The sequence below is a fragment of the Thunnus albacares genome, chromosome 23 (genome assembly GCF_914725855.1).
Source record: "Thunnus albacares chromosome 23, fThuAlb1.1, whole genome shotgun sequence".
Taxonomy (NCBI): Eukaryota; Metazoa; Chordata; class Actinopteri; order Scombriformes; family Scombridae; genus Thunnus; species Thunnus albacares.
In genome coordinates, this window is record NC_058128.1 from 2,431,428 (window position 1) to 2,450,793 (window position 19,366).

The 19,366-nt window shown below is 36.2% G+C and overlaps 1 protein-coding gene and 1 long non-coding RNA gene across 2 annotated transcripts in view; one reads left to right on the forward strand and one right to left on the reverse strand.

The window, feature by feature from the left end:
• The window catches only part of LOC122975241 (receptor-type tyrosine-protein phosphatase beta-like), a 44,261-nt gene extending 35,514 nt beyond the window's left edge, over positions 1–8,747 (forward strand). The window contains exons 34-40 of the mRNA XM_044343582.1: positions 1,003–1,079; positions 1,171–1,305; positions 2,633–2,755; positions 2,850–3,013; positions 4,001–4,136; positions 4,791–4,911; positions 8,588–8,747. Of these exons, the coding sequence (XP_044199517.1) occupies positions 1,003–1,079; positions 1,171–1,305; positions 2,633–2,755; positions 2,850–3,013; positions 4,001–4,136; positions 4,791–4,911; positions 8,588–8,610 (779 nt within the window). The 3' untranslated portion in view covers positions 8,611–8,747. The remainder of the gene's footprint in view (positions 1–1,002; positions 1,080–1,170; positions 1,306–2,632; positions 2,756–2,849; positions 3,014–4,000; positions 4,137–4,790; positions 4,912–8,587) is intronic.
• Positions 2,626–17,548, reverse strand: LOC122975269. Its single transcript, XR_006400602.1, has 4 exons — positions 17,386–17,548; positions 17,041–17,155; positions 2,868–3,007; positions 2,626–2,716 (listed from the first exon to the last, which is right to left on the reverse strand). It is a non-coding gene; the product is annotated as an uncharacterized LOC122975269 (long non-coding RNA).
• Positions 17,549–19,366: the final 1,818 nt, after the last annotated feature.

Here is a 19,366-nt window from a genome sequence, read left to right on the forward strand (position 1 = left end):
CGTACAGTTGTCATGAAAGAGGAAATTAGCTACAGAGACCAAAACCGTTTTTTGTACCAGACTGTAAACATGTTTATTTCTGCTGTAAAGTTGGACATTTTAACATGGAGGTCTATGGGGATTGACTCACTTTAGGAGCCTCAAGTGGTCGTTCAAGGAACTGCAGTTTTTGGCACTTCTGCATTGACTTCATTTTACAGCCCCAGAGGTTGCTGCTTGGTCGCTGAGTGTCTTTGCATTGACTTTGTATGTAATGGCACCACAAGAAGAATACACTTTGCATTTGGTGTGAATACACCATAAAAGTTAAACCTTGATTCTTGTTCATTTTTAAAATTTGTTGTTTTTTACTCTTACACAAAGCATTAAAGTTGCTCTAATAAATATTTTTATTTCAACAATGTTTCAAATGACAGTAAGTAATGTGAAAGAGGGTTCGTGGCTCATATTGTAGAACCCACAAATATATATCACAAACTGTGCAGCTTTACAGACGTTTTCAGCCTCCTTTAGCTTCTAGTTTTGGTTCATCAACTAATGGAAAACCCACTGTACACTACCTGCCCTGCAGCAAACAGCTGACAGACACAGTTAGAGACTAGTTGGTTAAGAAAGTACAGCATCTAGCAGCTAAAGAGACAGATATTTCCCTCAGGAGTTGATGGAGACCAAAAACAGAGCTAAAAGAGAGTGAATATTGGACTTATATTCACCAGGTGGACAGAAACACGACTTCACATGAATGATAATGTTGCTCCATCACTGCTGGATGTGGAAATAAGCAACTGTTTGCTAACATATTAGCCATAAAAACCTTTATAAAGTAATATGAATCAGATGTTGTGGAGTTCTTCTTCCCCCAAAGTGGCTAAAATAATCTATACAGCTTTAAAAACAACTTTGATGTGAACTACTACATTAAAACCCTATTCATAAAAAAAGACTTCTCACACTTATAATATCTGCTAGGTTTAGAAGATAATTAGATTTTCTGTTTTCTAGATGATTCTACCAGAGTGAAGCTGTCGTACCTGGAGGACGACCCCTGCTCCGACTACATCAACGCCAGCTACATACCTGTATGTACACACACTCATACACTCAACACACACACACATATATACACACTCAACACACACACATACTCACTCAGACGCCCCTCCTCCGCAGGGTAATAACTACCGGAGGGAGTACATCGCCACCCAGGGCCCGCTGCCTGGCACCAAGGACGACTTCTGGAGGATGGTGTGGGAGCACGGCGTCTACAACATCGTCATGGTGACGCAATGCGTGGAGAAGGGACGGGTAAGTCGTCAGTGATTACATTTTTGATCCTCTTGTTTTTGTTCGTTCAAAAAAAAACTGTGCTCAAGAGTAATGAACTAATGATTGTTTTCATTAGCGATTAATCTGCTGATTATGTTCTCAACTAATCTATTAATGTAGTGAATGAATATTTAAAAAAAATAAATAAAATGTGAAAAAGCTGAAATCAAATCCTTACATTTGGGAAGCTGGAACCAGAGAATATTTGGTATTTTTAATTGAAAAAGTACAGAAATGAGATCATCAAAATACTGCAGTTGTTGATTGATTTTCTGTCGATCAAATACTGGATTAATCAACTGATTGTTGCAGCTCTACTGAGGATACTGATGTCTTAATAGCTGCTTATAAAATGAACTGTCAGGGTCCTCAGAGTTGTAGGCAAGCTGACATTTCCACTGCCACCCTTTGACCAAACTTTTTCACTTTTATATAAGAAATATCACAATTGAATGGAAAGATTCCCACAAAATTTGAGAGTCAGTAGAAAAGCAAGACAGGCAGAGACAGAAGACAACACAGGAGTAAAAAAAATATTACAATAGAGTAGATTAGATGATTCCAGTGATGATTTGTAGCTACTGATATTATTTTGAGACCTAAATATTTAGTAAAATATATTTGATGTAATTGTGGAATGTAATTATTCTCCCAGTTTTCGCTACACCTCATCAATACGCACACTGGAGGATAAAGCAGACATTAATCTCTTTGCAGGTTTCACAGATCATGTAAGTTTTGGTTCATGTATGATCTCTCACATGACGAACAAAGACTTTGGAATGTGAGTCTTAAAAAGGTAAAACATGAGAGTCAAGTAGGCTGTTATAGAAGTTTAGTGTGAGGAGCTGAGCTGTGCTATAACTGGGCTGTGAATAATATATTTTTCATAATTGTAGGTGAGGTGTGTTGAAGAAGAAACATTAGTTATAATAAGTATTTCTAAAAATGTATCTATAGATGAGGGAAAGCGGGAAACCACAAGCACATGACAAAATAAAATGCAGACCCCCATGGGACAGGAAAATGTTGATTCAGGTGCAGCTCGGTTCCAGCTTCTGAAAGTCAGGATTTGCTGTTTTTCTTTGTCTTTTATAATCATTTTATAAACTTGACATCTTTGGGTTCTGTACCGTCATACACAATCATTTGAAAACTTGGGCTCTGGAAGAACGTGATGGGCGTTTTTCCACCATTGTCAAATGTTTTAAAGATCAAATGCTTGATTAATCAAGAATGTAATGAACATAACTATTAGTTGGAGCATTAAAAGCATATGAATGTGGTTTTGGTTTGTGTTTTGCAGGTGAAGTGTGATCAGTACTGGCCTGCAGACAGAGAGCCGCTGTACTACGGTGACCTGGTCATTCAGATGCTGTCAGAGTCCGTCCTGCCAGAGTGGACCATCCGAGAGTTCAAGATCACCTCGGTACTACTGATCTTTAGTTCTTTTTCTCTTGCAAGTTAATTCAGAGTTAAATAATTCAGAGTTTTAATAATACATAATCAATACACCCTGACAGGAGAGTGGCTGCAGTTACCCTCGTGTGCTGCGTCACTTCCACTACACCGTGTGGCCCGATCACGGAGTCCCAGAGAGCACTCAGTCCCTGATCCAGTTTGTCAGGACGGTCCGGGACTACGTGGACCGATCACCCAGCACCGGAGCCACTGTTGTACACTGCAGGTAGGACAGAGTGTGTTTGTGTGTGTGTGCATAATCCTCTGTGGTATTAAACAAAAACAATTTTTTTATTCACATTTAAGAAGCTGGAAACAGGGAATTTCAGCTTTTTTTACTTTAAAAAAATGACTAAATCATTTGTTGATTATCAAAATAGCTGGTAATTAATTTTCTATCAATTAACTATTTGACTATTGTTGCAGCTCTAACCTTTGATTAGTTGGGAGTTTACAAAAAAACATTAAAACTGTTTGATTTTAATCGGAAACCAGTAGAACTGAAGCACTATGTCAACTGTTTATTTGATTGACAGAAAATTCATCAGCAACATTTTTCAAGTAAAAATGACAAAAATTTGCTGATTACGTCCTTACAACTGTGGAGATTTCATGTTTTAGTTTGTCGATGATTGGAAATTGAAAATATTCAGGATTTAAACTGTTGTTCGAACAAACAACCAATTCGAAGACGCCGGCCTGGGCTCTGGAAACTTCTTATGGCTGTTTTTCACTATTTTATTGATCAAACAATAAATCAGTTAATCAACAAAGCATTTGGCAGATTAATCTATAATCAAAATATAACTGTTAGTTGCAGCTTTTCTCTGTACATTCAAGGTGATGTCATCAAATGTCTTATGACCGACCAACAGTCCGAAATCCAAACTTATTCACTTTACAATGATATAAAAGCAGCAAATCTTGCTTAATAACTGACTTAAACAATCAAAATTGTTGGTGATTATCTTTAATCAACTGATTATTTCAGCACCATTGGCGTAATTGCATTCCTGTTAAGTTTAACAAGCCCTAACTAAGGATTTGCTGGTATTCTTTCCACCTATAAATGAGGTGAACAAAGCCAAACACATCCAAAACTTATTGTAGGACTGTTGTATTATATTGCATTACACTGTACATGTTTCAGTTTGCATTTCAGGTATGACGGATCTATAGTTTGAAGTTTTACGGTGTATGTGTTTGTGTCTAGTGCCGGGGTTGGACGTACAGGGACATTTATTGCATTGGATCGAGTTCTACAGCAGATGGACTCCAAAGGAACCATTGACCTGTACGGCTGTATATTCGACCTCCGCCTGCACCGCCAGCACATGGTCCAGACCGAGGTACACCCCCACATACAGCTGAGGAGTGCTCCATCAAGACCCTGTCCAAGTTTTTAATAAAGTCACATTTCAGTTGTATTAAAGACTAAAAAAAACGTTATACAGCCTTTTCAACTGATTACCATTATTACTTTATCAGTGAATGAGGTTACAATTGTCTTTTTTACTAAAAGGTGTTTGTATTTTATGGTAAATTGCTGCCAATGCATTTTGTCCCTAGTACTAGAACTAAAAGAGTTTTCACACTCAGGATTAGTTAAGATTGATTCAGTTGGTTAAATCTTCTTTCTGGAATCGCCAGTAAATATCGGACCAAACCAGAGCTAAAACACCAATAATTTTTGGACCAAACTGGAGCTAAAATGGCAGTAAATATTAGACCATAACAGGGCTAAAATAGCAGCTAATTTTGGACAAAACTAGGATTAAAAAAACAGTGAATATTGGACAAAACTTAAGGTACAACAGGAAATTTTAGACCAAACTAGAGCTAAAACAGCAGTAAATATTGGTCCAAACCAAACTGAGAGTGTATTTATGTATGTAATATAAAACAAAACTTTTTCCTGATGAATTAAACATTGTCAAGCCAATACAGTGATCCATATAAAAAGATTTTGATTAAACTTTCCACATTCTTTGTGTGTTTTGCAGTGCCAGTATGCCTTCCTGCATCAGTGCGTGCGGGACGTCCTGAGAGCCAGGAAACATCGCAGCGAACAGGAGAATCCTCTGTACCCCATCTATGAAAACTTCAACCCTGAGTACTGCCGCGGTGAGACTCACACAAAAACACCACCTTCATGATATTTATTATAAAGTTAACCCCTACTTTATTTTAAACTTGTGGGGACTATTACGAGAAATCAGTCTCCAAAATATTTGTATTCAGCATTGCAGTGGAGCCTATTATATAATATATTCTATAATATTAACTAGAGCTGCAACTTACAATTATTTTTATTAGGGCCTGAGCCCAAAGGGCGAAGACCCTATTGTTTTTCGTGTGTTTGTTTCTTTCTTTATTATTACGCCACTTTAACTCTAAATTTGACCCCCTAAACATGCTCAAAAACTCACCAAATTTGGCACGCACATCAGGAATGGTGAAAAATTTGATAAAATGTAAAAATTAAACCCCAAAGTGCCAAAATGTGCTCTCTAGCGCCACCTATGTATCTAAAACGGCCACCACGGCCCGTAGGAATGTCGTAGAGAGATCGAACCAAAACCCAATTATTCGTCTCATCAAGACCTACAAATCATACGCTGACACCCCTGACCTAAATCCAACAGGAAATCTGCTATGTCAATTTCAAAGTATGCTTTTTTGCCAATTTTGGACTTTGAATAAACGCTATCTCCTCCTAGGGCGTTAATGGTATCGGCTTCAAACTTTAATACATGACTTATCACACTGTGTTGAGCAAAAGTTATTAAAAACTTTGTAATAACTCGAACGGTTTAGATTTAGTAAGCCCTGAAAGTTGGAGTGCGACATTACACCTTACAATGTAAACCAATGGGGAGGCAAATTCTGGGCATGGACTTTGTGCCAAACTGGGGCATCTGGCGTCTAAACTATGAGTCCCACCACTTTCAAACCTGTATCAATGGATTCGCGACGAAAATTCCTACAAAAAAATGATATTTTTATGTAGGATTTGGCCAAAGTTATGGGATTTATGAGGATTTTCCACAAGAAGATCACTTTGAAATCTTTCCTTCCAACTGTGAGGGAGAGAGAGAGAATGGGAGGGGGGGGATGGGTAAAGTAAACATCTACTGCCTGTGACAGAGGGTGGAGCAAACTCCATTTCCAAGGATGCTTTGCGATTTTCACACCTCAGCAGGGAGCAGTCCACATTGGTCCCTCATTGGCGGAGACGCTCCTGTACAGCGGAGCGTCTCGAGGACACAGCCATGACATCACCACCCCTTTATAAGCGAGCACGCCCGAACTACACGTCTTTCCCATGTCACTGAGCTAGGGGTAACTCCTGTTCCCCTGTGAGTTAGCTTAACTACCCCACGAACATGTTTTCCCCTCATCGAAGACTCCCCTCGTCGGACGAGACGAGACTTTGCCCGTGTTCACCCGAACACATTCCTGGATCCGAGAGAGACCGCTGCTGCAACCAGCGTCCTCAAATTCCCCCGAGAAAGAAGAAATGAAGTTACTTCGGGATAACGTGGACCGGCTCTGCCCTGCGCGTCTTCGCCGAGTTGTCTCTGCTGTTCTCTCCGCCATTCCACTCAGAGCCAGCTGCCGTGTTTTCGCCGACGTGCGAGAACGGCACTGTCTGCCTCCGAGCCAAGAACAAAGATGGACATTAAGACGGACTACACACACACACAACCTGCGCACTTTCTGAAGCGACCAAGTAAGAGGCATAAGTCTGGGCATAGGCAGTGTTAGTTGTGTGTTCTTTTCAGCATCAGTTGCTGTTGTTTAGCATTTAGCCTTTTTAGCTTTATTGCTATTGTTCTTGTTGTGTGAGTTGACGGACCGCCGAGTCCATTTTTCTCTGCTTTACTCTGAGGAGTATTTTAAGTTTGCTTCCTGTTAGTTGTGTTCACCGCGCTAGACTATTTTGTGTTTTTCCCGGTCGGGACACCTGCTACTTTTGTGCCACCGTGAGTGAGAAAGTAAATTGATTTGTCGATCAGAAACCAGACAACGTGCGTTACAGACTGCCGTCCGTACGTGCGCTCTCTGTGGAAAAAGAGCCGCTTCTCTCCCTCTCACGATCGCTTTCCCTCCTTCCTCTCTTGCTACTAACACACACACACACACACACACACACACACACACACGTACATACATACACATACATACATACACGCATTCCCCTGCAAGTGTCCAACTCTGTGCAAAGCTGTTTGTGTTTTGTTTGGTAGAATTAGATTTTAGAATAGCTGTTTATTGAATGAAGTATTTGTTAACTGTGTTAATTTTGCTAAGTTTAATAAACAATGTCATATGTTTAAAGAGAAGTTCTTTTGTCATTATTGTGTGTAACATATTGTGAGAAGTGGCTGATTAAAGGAGTCAGAGCTTGAATTCAACCCTTCTTTGTTCACCCTTGAATGTTGATATCTCGCAGATATTAGCATTCTAGGTGAAATCCCATTAATGAGATTACCTTGTTCGGTTATTGGTCCTGGTTTCCGGGTGGTGCTCCGTGCTTGTTAGTTCATATTAATAATTCTGTTAATTGTTATAGTTAATTATTATTGATAATTGATAATTATAGCAAATAATTAATTGTGTTCTTCGCAGATCCTACAGTTGGTACCTGAATTATTGATTAAGGTTAACAATATTTTGATTTCATAATTCATAATTGTCTGTGAACAGAGGGGTGGGCTCACAGAGAGACACTGGTTAGTATTGTGTGTCAAAAGACTCTCACACTAATCATCTCCAAACGTTTTCTTGGTTCCCACAAGCTCAACTGACTGCGCCGCGGCCCGACGTGCGCAAGGGCGCGAAGGCCCGTCCAACGCTGCTTGCAGCTTTAATTATAGATTAATCATGTTGTCTATTAAATGAAATGTCTGAAAATAGTACAAAATGTCTGTTATAATTTCTTAGAGCTTTTCAAATGTCTTGTTTTGTCTGATTAACTGTCAGAAATGTAAAAGATATTCAGTTTATCAACATATGACACAGAAGAGTTTCAACCGAAAAAAGTTGCAACCAGCAAATGTTTTATGTTTTTGCTTTAAAAACTAATTAAAATGATTAATCAAGTATCAAAATAGTTGCTGAATAATTTTCTGTCACTTAGTTAATTGACTAATCATTGCAGATCTAATATTACTAATTGAGTAAAGATTTATTTTAATCATGTAAATTCTTTCCATTTAATTAAATGAAATCTAAATTCAGCCGGTTATTAAAATGTAACTTATCAAACAGTGCGAGTGGATGATGGATAAAAAATATTGTGTTACCATATCTGCAACTTTCTAACATTATGACAGTTTCCATACAATCTGTCAAGAAATTGAATGTTTAAAGAAGTAACAACTAGATGTGAGTGTTTGTAAACTCAAGGTACTTAATCACATTCATGCAAAATTGTGTAATTTTCCAATATTACTATAAAAAGTCATTAATTTTCAACATTGCTACTACAGTACAAACAGGTATAAATTGTTATAATCATCCACTATCTGACAATATTCATTTTTAAATTCTGTAAATGGTTTCATTATAAATATAATTTTATAAATAGATAATTATACAGCTTAAAATCAACATTAAATAGCAAATATTTGTAGTTTTTTAAATATTTACTATAAATTACACCAAATTTCCACTCCGCCAATCTCACTCTCAGGTTACTCCAAGTATGGATAAAAGAATAGACCTTTAAAAAATTGACCATTTCTACTTTGCCCTTCAACTAATCTGCTTGTTTTTCCTGTTTGTCTCTTTTTAGATTTCATCTACACTGGACGCTAAACATACAGTGACATCCATGGATTCAAGAAGAGAAGACACTTTGCTCTTTTAGCTCAGTAATAACAATAAAAAACTATCTGAGTTAACAGAGAAAGCTAGCTACACATCAGACAAAATGTGAAAATCAGTCATGTAAACGTGATCAAAAAAATAAGAAAACATACAAATGATATAATAGGTCACTGGTTACGAAAAGAAAAACTTAAATTACTGCTAAATTTTATTTATTCTCCACTAGTTTTTAACAGTGATCTTGACCTTTGTTAATGGAAATTTGAGAGTAAATGCAGATAATGTTTTAATTACAATGAAAAATTTTTTAGGATAATAGGGACGTTTTTTTGTTTTGGTTTTTTTTAAATAGATGTAGTCTGCAGTTATTTAAAAAAGGTGCAATACAAGACATTCAGCCCCACTAGATGTTGCACCAGAGCATCAGCATCTTAGACCAAAACAAATGTGTGTGCGTGGTTTACTCAATAAAGTTGGAAAAAAAGAAAGCGGTCCTTGAACTGACAGAAACTCAGATCAAACTGTCAAACTAGGCAGTGCTGATCAAATGTGGATCGAGATTCTGTGCTGACATCTAGTGGAGCTAGTGGAGCTGAATGTTGTCTATTGCACCTTTTTAATAATTTGCTTTACTTGTTGGAGACTTTCTCAAAATCCCCCACTCATGACTCAACTTTTAAAAATGAGTCACTTTGAGATGAATTTGCATTAAGAGTCCAATTTCTTAATCAAAGTAGATCATGATTTTCTTTAATGTTGAAAGGAAACACGGGTTGAACTCAGGTCGTTGGTGTGTTCAGATCTGATGTTAGCTAGCAGTGATAGCATAGCAGCTATCCGTGATGTAACTGACTGATCACAGGGGAGGAAAGAGCCATCTATTTTTTATACCCTCTATTTTAAGTCCTCACTCACTGCTCCATATAAGCTGTTTATTTAAAAAGTTACACATATTGCTGTATGTAAATATTGATGGAATACTCTTTTTTTTAACATGATAATGAATATATATACTGTATGTCAACTTTTTTCATGCTGTGTATTTAGATATTTGAAATAAAACACTTCTCATGTAGCTGCGAGCAATATAACCTGCTGTATTCAGACTTCAACTTACTGTTAGTACAGCTTTTGAGTCGTTTATTTCTAAAAAAAAACAAAAAAACAAAAAAAAAAAACACTAAACATATACCTCTTTCATGAAGTTGTTCATAAAAGTTGAAAACTTTAAACAAAATGAAAGCACAAGTCTGAATATCATGCAGGGATTATGGAAGCGTGATGCATTCACTTGAGAAAAAAACTGCTGTTTTGGTGAATTAACAAGATATCTGAAACTCATTACAATTATCTTGTTAATGCAGAAAAACGAGGCTTTTTTTCCTCCAGCGCATGCATTACGCTTCTGTAAGGAACTTCTAATTTTTTCCCCTTTAAAATACATTACTAGTTGACTGAATTGAGTTTCTGGAATAAAAATGTGACTTTTTTTTAATCCCATGAGTGTCTGAACAAAAGAAAACCCGATATTGTAAGACTTTTTTTTAAGTTTAAAAAGCATTAAAATTTCACATTTGCCATTAAACTTTATGAAATATTTGGTAAACACTATTCTCTTAATGTTTGACTCAACTGCTGGAGGATTTTAAACAATTTAGGCTTGTATACGATGCATTTTATGGATTTATTTTTAAGGGACATAATGATCATTGGTTTGAATTACTGAAAAGAATATAGGGCTGGGCAATAGTTCAATATTATTGTTTATCTTTCAGAGGAAACCTTATCATTATTATTATTAGTAGTAGTAGTATATGAGCTTTAAATATAATAGTTTAACAAAATATAATGTACGTTTATCATTCCCATCAAACTGTACTTAAAGTCTAACAAAAAAATTATCAAAATTTGTGATGTAAACTTTTATGTATGATTGCGCATACATTTGTCATATTGTGAGAGATATTGAAATTAGAAATGTATTCTATTGATTAATGATATTGATTTAGGACATATCACCCAGCCCTAAAAGAATGTAAACTTGCTGTCAGATTACTGGAAACTGGATCATAAAGTGCTAATTAAAAATAGCTGCCAAACTATGCTTGTGTGTGTTTTGTCAGTTTTTGTGTTTGAGAGGAACATTAAGTGTGACACACATTCATTATCATCAATAGTCTAATTATACATTAGTAAAAATTTTAAAATATACTTTTAAAGTTTCCCTTAGTTTTATAACTTTTTAAAATGTTGATTGACTTGTATAGTTATAACTTTTTACAGAAATCATTTTGTAAATTGCCATTAACTTAGTTGAAACTTATAATTTTTTACAAAACATTTTTAAACTTTTCATGAGCTTCTTTTTATTTAACTTTTACAGAACTGCAGCTTTTTTCAATTTTTCAAACTTTAAAAATTATAACCTTTACATAGCTTAAAAAAAATCTATATTCAACAATTTTACATGGATAATTTTGTAAATTGTTTATAATTTTTACAAAACTTTATTAGTTTTTTTTAATTTAGAGGTTTTACAGAAATAAGGCATCTTTAAATTTTTAACTAAATTTTTAGCTATTAAATTACAACTTTTTATAAGTAAAAAAAAAAGCTTATTAGCTTCTATATTCCAAACTTTTACAAATGTTATTTTGTAATTTGACATGTTAATAATTTTTACAAGACATATCTTCTAACTTTTTATTATCTTTTATTATAACTTTTGCATAACTTATAAAATTATAACATTTACATAACATTAAAAAAAATAATTATTCCAAACTTTTACATATACAGTGGGGTCCAAAAGTCTGAGACCACTTTCCCATTCAAGTTGGAAAGTGGTCTCAGACTTCTGGACCCCACTCTATTTTTAAAATCCTCATTAGCTTTTACATGATCTGTTTTTCAACGTATTAACCCTTGGTTAATTCTCATTAACTTCTGCAGCAACAGCAGATTGAGGTCTCTGGATGCTAATGACCCTGCAATTACTGGATTTGAACATTTCCTTGCATAGCTGTTTTATACTGTTTTTACACAGCGACAAAAATGAACATTTCAGGGTATTTTTTTCTAGAATTGAGCTAGACAATAATTCAACAATTTAGTTTATTAACTTTTCTGTAAAATTGTACTGTGATGATACAATCTCCTGACATTAACATTCTTCAAATGTTTGTTTAAAAATCAATGATTCAGAGCAAACTGTACAAATTAAAAACTATAAACATTAGTAATTAAGACGTTAAAGTTAAGTCTCATGCAGACCTACCATTGTTTTATGCAAAGTCAATAAAAACCAAAAACTCGGTTACAGCTGAGAATCATCAGCACCTTTTAAAAATCGGTGACAGGATGTGTTAAAATCTGCATTTTTACCCCTGAGCTTCCTGTATTCTTTGATAGCAAACATGCAGTATAAAGGTTAAATAAACAGTTTGACTTTAAATGAATTCTACGTTTTCACATAAAGAGGAGGGAGCAAAATCTGCCATGTCATCTACAAAGTTTGAGCTACAATTTCAGGAATCTTTTCAATCTTTTGAAAACCTAAATTAAACTAAAACGCACCAAAGACACTTGAACCTACAGTATAATTGTCCAATCATCAGCTAAACATGTCCCAGACCTCTGTGTGCTGGAAGCTCGAGGATAAAATCGATATTGATTTTCTAATCAAACAAGCATTTCCCAAAAAGTCTGAGTATTCTTATTATTGTATGACTTTGTGCTGATTATATATTTGGTTGGTCTAATATCTGTCATTTCTGTTTTATTGTTGGGTTTTTAAAACACTTTAAAAACCTTTGTGTTTGTGCCCAGTAGCTTTCCCCATGAGGTGACCATAGCTGGTGCAAATAATAATAATAATAATAATATTGATAATATATTTGACAAAGCCTTAAGGAAATTGTGGAAAGACAGGGAAAGGCATTTGAGGCAAGAAAAAAGATCAAGTCTTGCTACTTTTGTTCTTTTCTAGTCAGCATCTGTGGAGCCGATTTTCAAACATCTGATTTCCATATTGATCTAGGGCACACTGAGGCTGAAGCAGAACTGGGTAACCCAGATACAGCAGGCATCAGGGAGTCCCTGTCAGAGAGGTCGAACTGAGCCAAAATCCCTCTGGTCCAAACATCCAGCTCGTTCTCCCCTCTGTCCTGGCAGAGTTATACTGTGGCAAAGTTAGAAATCATCCAACGCCCCACCAGCTTCCAGTCAGTCCCAAAGTCCAGCTGGTATGAACGTAGCCTTTGTAACAGATGACTACATTCTTAGGGCTGCAACTAATGATTATTTTCATTATTGATTAATCTGTTGATTATTTTCTCAATTAATCAATAAGTTGTTTGGTCTATAAATGTTGTAAAATGTATAAAATTCCCAACCTCAACTGTCTTGTTCTGTCCCAACCAAGCTCCTCAACCCTGAAATATACAATTCATTGTTATAGAGGGCCAAAGAAACCAGGAAATATTCACATTTAAGAAGCTGGAAGCAGATAATTAGGGCCTGAGCCCCAAAGGGACGTGTGTTTATTTCTTTCTTATTATTCTTTCTTTATTATTACGCCACTTCAACCCCAAATTTGACCCCCTAAACATGCTCAAAAACTCACCAAATTTGGCACGCACATCAGGTCTGGTGAAAAATTTGATAAAATGTAAAAATTATCCCTCCAAGTGCCAAAATGTGCTCTATAGCTCCACCTATGTATCAAATATGGCCACCACAGCCCGTAGCAATGTCGTAGAGGGATCGAACCAAAACTCAATTATTCGTCTCATCAAGACCTACAAATCATAAGCTGACATCCCTGACCTAAATCCAACAGGAAGTCCGCAATCTGCCCATCAAAGTACGACTTTGCGCCAATTTTGGACCCCCAAGAAACACTATCTCCTCCATTAATGGTATCGGCTTCAAACTTGAATACATGACTTATGACACTGTGCTGAACAAAGGTTGTGGAAAAACGTCGTAATAACTTGAACGGTTTAGATATTATAAGCCCATAAAGGTGCAAAGGCCCGTTCAATGCTGCTTGCAGCTTTAATATTAGCATTTCTTTTTGAAAAATGACTTATAGCAATTTACCGGTTCTCAAATCAGTTGGCGAATAATTTTCTGTTGATCAATTAATCAACTAATTGTTGCAGCTCTACACTTGTTCCAAAGTTACAATAAGTTCACATCACAAAAGATTTTCCAACACACAGGAGGTTGTGTGCAAAAGGAAGACGTTCTTATAAGGGTTGGTATAAATCTGAAGATAAATCGTACCGTCAGTGAAGTGATTCCTAAGAATCGTTTCCTCATATTAGTAGGTCATGGCATCCATAGCCATGAGGAGCTCCACAACCTTAAGCTGTGATGATTAGTTGATAAATCAATTAGTTGGACGACAGAATATTAATTAATTAATTGTTCAAGTCATTTATCAAGAAAAAATGTCAACAATTCTCTGGTTCCTGCTTCTGAAATATCCCTAATGTTTCCTAATTGCCAACAGAATAATCAATGATGAAAATCACTGGTAGTTGAAGCCCCAAATTGGCTGAGATCCACAGCATCAAAATTCTTATGAACAAACAGTCTGTTATCTCATTTAATATGTTTAAGGGATACTAACACCATTGTGTTTAACAACCAAAGCCAAAGTATTTCTACGCAACCAATCCAACCCAACACCCAACAAGCCAGACCAACAGCAGCAAACAACAAACTGGAAATAGACCTTACGATTATTAAAACCTACAAAGACTAGACACACACATGTAACTGTTTTCACAAGAACACACTTTTTTTTTTTTTAGTCTTGATGGTTATCAAAAAATTGAAAAAGTCTTGGGGGTTTTGGAGATTTGGTTGGAAAAAACAAGACATTCAATGACGTCATTTTGTGTTCTAGCATGTTGTTATGGGCATTTTCTACAGTTTTCTGATGTTTTACAGACTAAACAATTAAAAATAATATGCAGACTGATTGATGATGAAAATGATAATTAGTTGCAGTCCTAGTCCTTTAGACGGGAGAGTTGTTTGATGTCGACTTCAAGCTGAACTTGTATAATTAAACACAGTTTTTCACAGGAGACCAGATTCTCATTCCCGTCAGCACCCTGAGAAACTGGACGAACTCTGTCTGTCAGTTTTAATGGTGATGCAGAATCTCTGACGCGCTGACCTTTCAAAACCTCCGGTATCAGAAAGGCTGACATTTTACATTACTTCATTTCTCACTTTTTACACGCACATTAAAACTTCCATTAAGACAAGAAGACACGGGGGGGGGGGGGGGAGCTTAAAGAGGGCAGAGACTAGAGGAAGTTAAGGGTTCTCCATATGCCACGGTGTATTTTCCTCTCCTCAAGAGTGGTTCTTTCAATGAATATGTCTTAAAAAACAAGAAAATAAGGGTAAAAATGAGTCAGACTCCCAAATGGAGTAATTTGGATGCATTGATTGTCAATAAAGAACTGTGTGTTAATAATGTAGAGTTCTTCTTCAGGGTGTCAGGTTTAAATGTGGTAATAATTAAAAAAAAAACAGCAGTGGAAAATTGTAAATTACAAGTGAAAATAAGACAAGAAAATGTAAAATAGGGCTGCAACTAATGATGATTTTCATCATTGATTAAACTGCAGGTTATTTTCTCAATTTATCAATGAATTGATTATCTATAAAATGTCAGAAAATAGCGAAAAAGCCCATCAAAAAGTCTTCCAATTGGGTTTGTCCAACTTGTTGCTTGAGTTTACTGTACCATCACATAAGAAAAGCAGCAAATCTTCATATTTGAAAAGCTGGAACATGATGATATGGTTAGAATGACAATTACATAAACTTCTGCTTGAAAAATGAAGAAAAAGAAGAATCGATAATCAAAACAGTTGCAACTGAGTAACTGCAGTCTTGTTGTTTCATATCTAAATGTAATAAAGGTTGACGATGGTGCTGCTGTAGACCAGTGACCTTTTTGGTTTGTGTTAAAATGAAGCAATCTGAGGTTGTATCTGCAAAACATCCTCAGGCTAAAAGCTCCTAAAATGAGCAGCGTCTCAATCCTAACTTTAGGACTGCTAAGTGTTTGATCTGAGAGTAATAAACAAAACATTTTAGTACTAAAAGCAGCTCCTCAGTCTGAGAGAAGTTAAATGATCAAGAGTCACTGAGACCTGGTCACAGTCCGTCAGCTGACACAGGTAATGAGCCTCACTGTGTCAGCATTTTTAAAAAAACCAACAATAACAAACTTGAAGGAATATTTAGATGGCAGTTGACTTCATAAAGATCCAATTAGCTCAACAACAAATCAAAACAACCCAATAACACCTGAGATGATGGTTTGTACAGTTCTGTACTACAGTTTTTGACTGTCACCACTCAGCGATTATTTATCAAATCAAAAATGCTCTTCAGTTTCTTCAATTTGTTTGAGATTTCAATAAGTGCACATTAAATAATCACCAGCAGCAACAAATACACTGGGCGGATTTCATGGTGAAATTGGTGCTTTATAGAACTGACATATCAAAGGATGAAGATTTGCCTGTATAACTGTAAAACAGTTGCAGTACTATGGGCGCAGCCCTGGGTATGTTTACCTGTGTAACTGAAATTAAATTACCAGCTTTTAATCTTTTTACTCAACTATGAACTACAAATATAAGTCGGTGCCTCCACTTAGCAGGACTGTATAGCAAGAATCACTCATTTTAAATCCCACTAAGAATTATGTTTTGATTACTATTCCTTGTTTTGTTTTGTTTTTTTAACTCAAATCACACCTTAATGAAATGTAAAGATGACACACACGGTGCTTTAAATGCAAATAATTAATTTAGTTAATGAAACGTATATGTAAACCAATTGATAAAATAAAACAGGTATAAAAATATTATACAAACTTAGACGTGTTTCCCTTTTGCTTTTCAAACCTTTCTCAGAGGTTATGACCTTTTTCTATCTTATTTACCGATAGCGAAGCTCCAAACTTTAAGGCCCACACTCACACACACACACACACACTCACATACACACTCACACTCACACACACACACACACTCACTCACTCACTCACTCACTCACACTCACACACACACACACACACACACTCACATACACACTCACATACACACTCACACTCACACACACACACACACACACACACTCACTCACTCACTCACACTCACACACACACTCACACACACACACACACTCACTCACTCACTCACACTCACACACACACAAACTCACCCTCACACAGCAACCAAAATTAAACAGTGTCCTTAAAACGTTGCAGGCCTGAGTCGTTGCTCGGAGCGTAGTGACCTGAAACAAATGGCCGCTTCACTCGCGAATGCAAGCTACCACATAAAATAGCACATGGACTGGTTAGTTGTTACTCACAAATCCCTGAGTTGAAACATGGATGAAGGATGAGGGGAATGATGAGTGAGGTTACAGGCTGGCGGGAGACATCAACTCCTCCATAGAGTCCAACGAGTGTTTCCTGGTCCTCAGTCTATTAAACGTACATGACGGTATTTCTCAATCACTTAACTCGTCCTAAAGCTCCTTTACTTCTCATGCTGAATGCATTTTGAGCTTTAAACTAATTGACATGAACACATATTAGCAACAAACAGCGAAATATGTGCTAACGTAATTAGCGCGCTAATCACGATTAGCATCTATCTTTTACACACTACATCCTGATGAAGCGATACAACAATACATACACAGGTTATTTACCTTCTGCAGGTTGCTGTTATGTCTGTTACTCTTGGTAAAACTCTGCATCCACCGATGTAATGAACATAAATGTCTTCAACAGCGTATAAATCTTCACACAGCTCCTGTTTGTCGTCTGAGCAGCCCATCGCGTCCTCTACGTCCCGCCTCTCCACCTTTCCAACTGGCTGACCAGTTGGTAACAACCAGTGCAATTAACAAAATGTCAAAATGGACAACTTTAGGCCCTCTGGAGTTTAGGTTGTGCGATAAACGCTTCTATGTACAGCAAACAAACTACTTGAACTGCCTAACTTCACCAACACAATGACGAAGATTTATTAATCTGCCTACACTGTATTTAACTGCATTTATGTATCACTATTTATTTGTCTAACATGAAACTTTTTTAGACTGGGCTACATAAACATGCAGATGGTGTTTGATGCCAGTTACAATCTACATGACTTGTCTATATTTTACTTTTTCTACTGTATCTGAGTATCTGCTGAGTATAAGTATAATCTGAGTATAAGCTATTATTTTCATCACTGATTAAGTTTCATCATTGATCAAATGTCTTGTTTTGTCTGAGCAACAGTCCAAAACCCCCAAAATATTTTTATTTACTATAATGCAAGACAAGCAAACACATCAAATTATCCCACTTGAGAGGCCAGAACCATCAAATATTTTTCAAACAATTGTCAAAATAGTGGCTGATTAATTTTCTAATCGATTAATTGACTACAGCTCCAGATAAAAATATCCAGTATTTTTTTTTTTTTTTTTAAAACAGAAAACAAAAAAGAATTATTACAGAAATTCCAGCAAAAGTGAAGAAATATGCTCCTGAATCTCTCCTGTCCTGTTTTTCATCTTATGTTTGAGGTTATTTCAGGTCTTTTTTTTTTTTTTTGCTTAGATGTCAGAGCTGAAGGGAGGAAGTTGATGCACTGTCTTCAATTAGGCTCTCGTTCTGCTGATCTTAGTGTTGTTCATATTTATGGGTGTGAGAGTAGGCGGCTCACAAAGTGTTGTCTCAAGCCTTCACAGCAGAAGTGTTAAATGGCCACAGAGGACCAAGAGTCTGCAGGTTTATCAGTCCACCTGAGCACTACAGCAGCTGCTGTAACTGATGAGTCTGCTCACTGTTTGTTCAGATCAGAAGCAATTAAAGCCGAGGAAGCAAGAAGGAAAAACGAATTAAATTAATCATGAGACTAAGCCATTTTTAGCAGATGCAAATGTTTAGGAAACATTTATGAGGAAGTCAAAGAAAGTTATTATATTGAGATTTATACATTGCATGGCGCCGGGATACAGCAAATAATGATTATTTCCATTATCAATTGAGATGATTTTCTCAATTAATCTTCTAGACTATGAAATGTTAAAAACGTCATTCACAATGTCTTAAAACCCACGGTGACGCCTTCAGTTTGCTTGTTTAGTTCAAAACCTAGAAGATATCAAATTCTCTGTTATATATAATAAAGAAAGGCAGCAAATCGTCACATCTGAGAAGCTACGACCGTTCCAAAAGTATTTAATCAGTTATCAAAATAGCTGTCTGTTCATTTTCTGTCAGTCGACTAGAGCTGCAACAGTTATTCGATTAAGTGACGGAAAATTAATCCCCAACTGTAATGATATTCGATTAATTGTTTAAAATAAGCTTCTTTAATGTGAAATTTTTTCTGGTTTCTAAATATATTTCGGTTGTGGACAAAACAAGAGATTTTAGGTTGCATCTTGGGCTTTTGGGAAACAATAATCAATGTTGTTGTTTTGTTTTTTTTTTACCATCGTCTGACATTTTATAGACCAAATGACTAATTGACTGATATTGACAATAACTGTTAGTTGCAGCTGCTGATCGACTGATCAGTTTATCAACTAATCGGTGAAGCTCAGTTGTGATGCAACCCACCAGACAAGAATGTGATGCTGGATGATTCTGTAAAACTGCAGATTATATTCAATGACAACAATTAGTCTT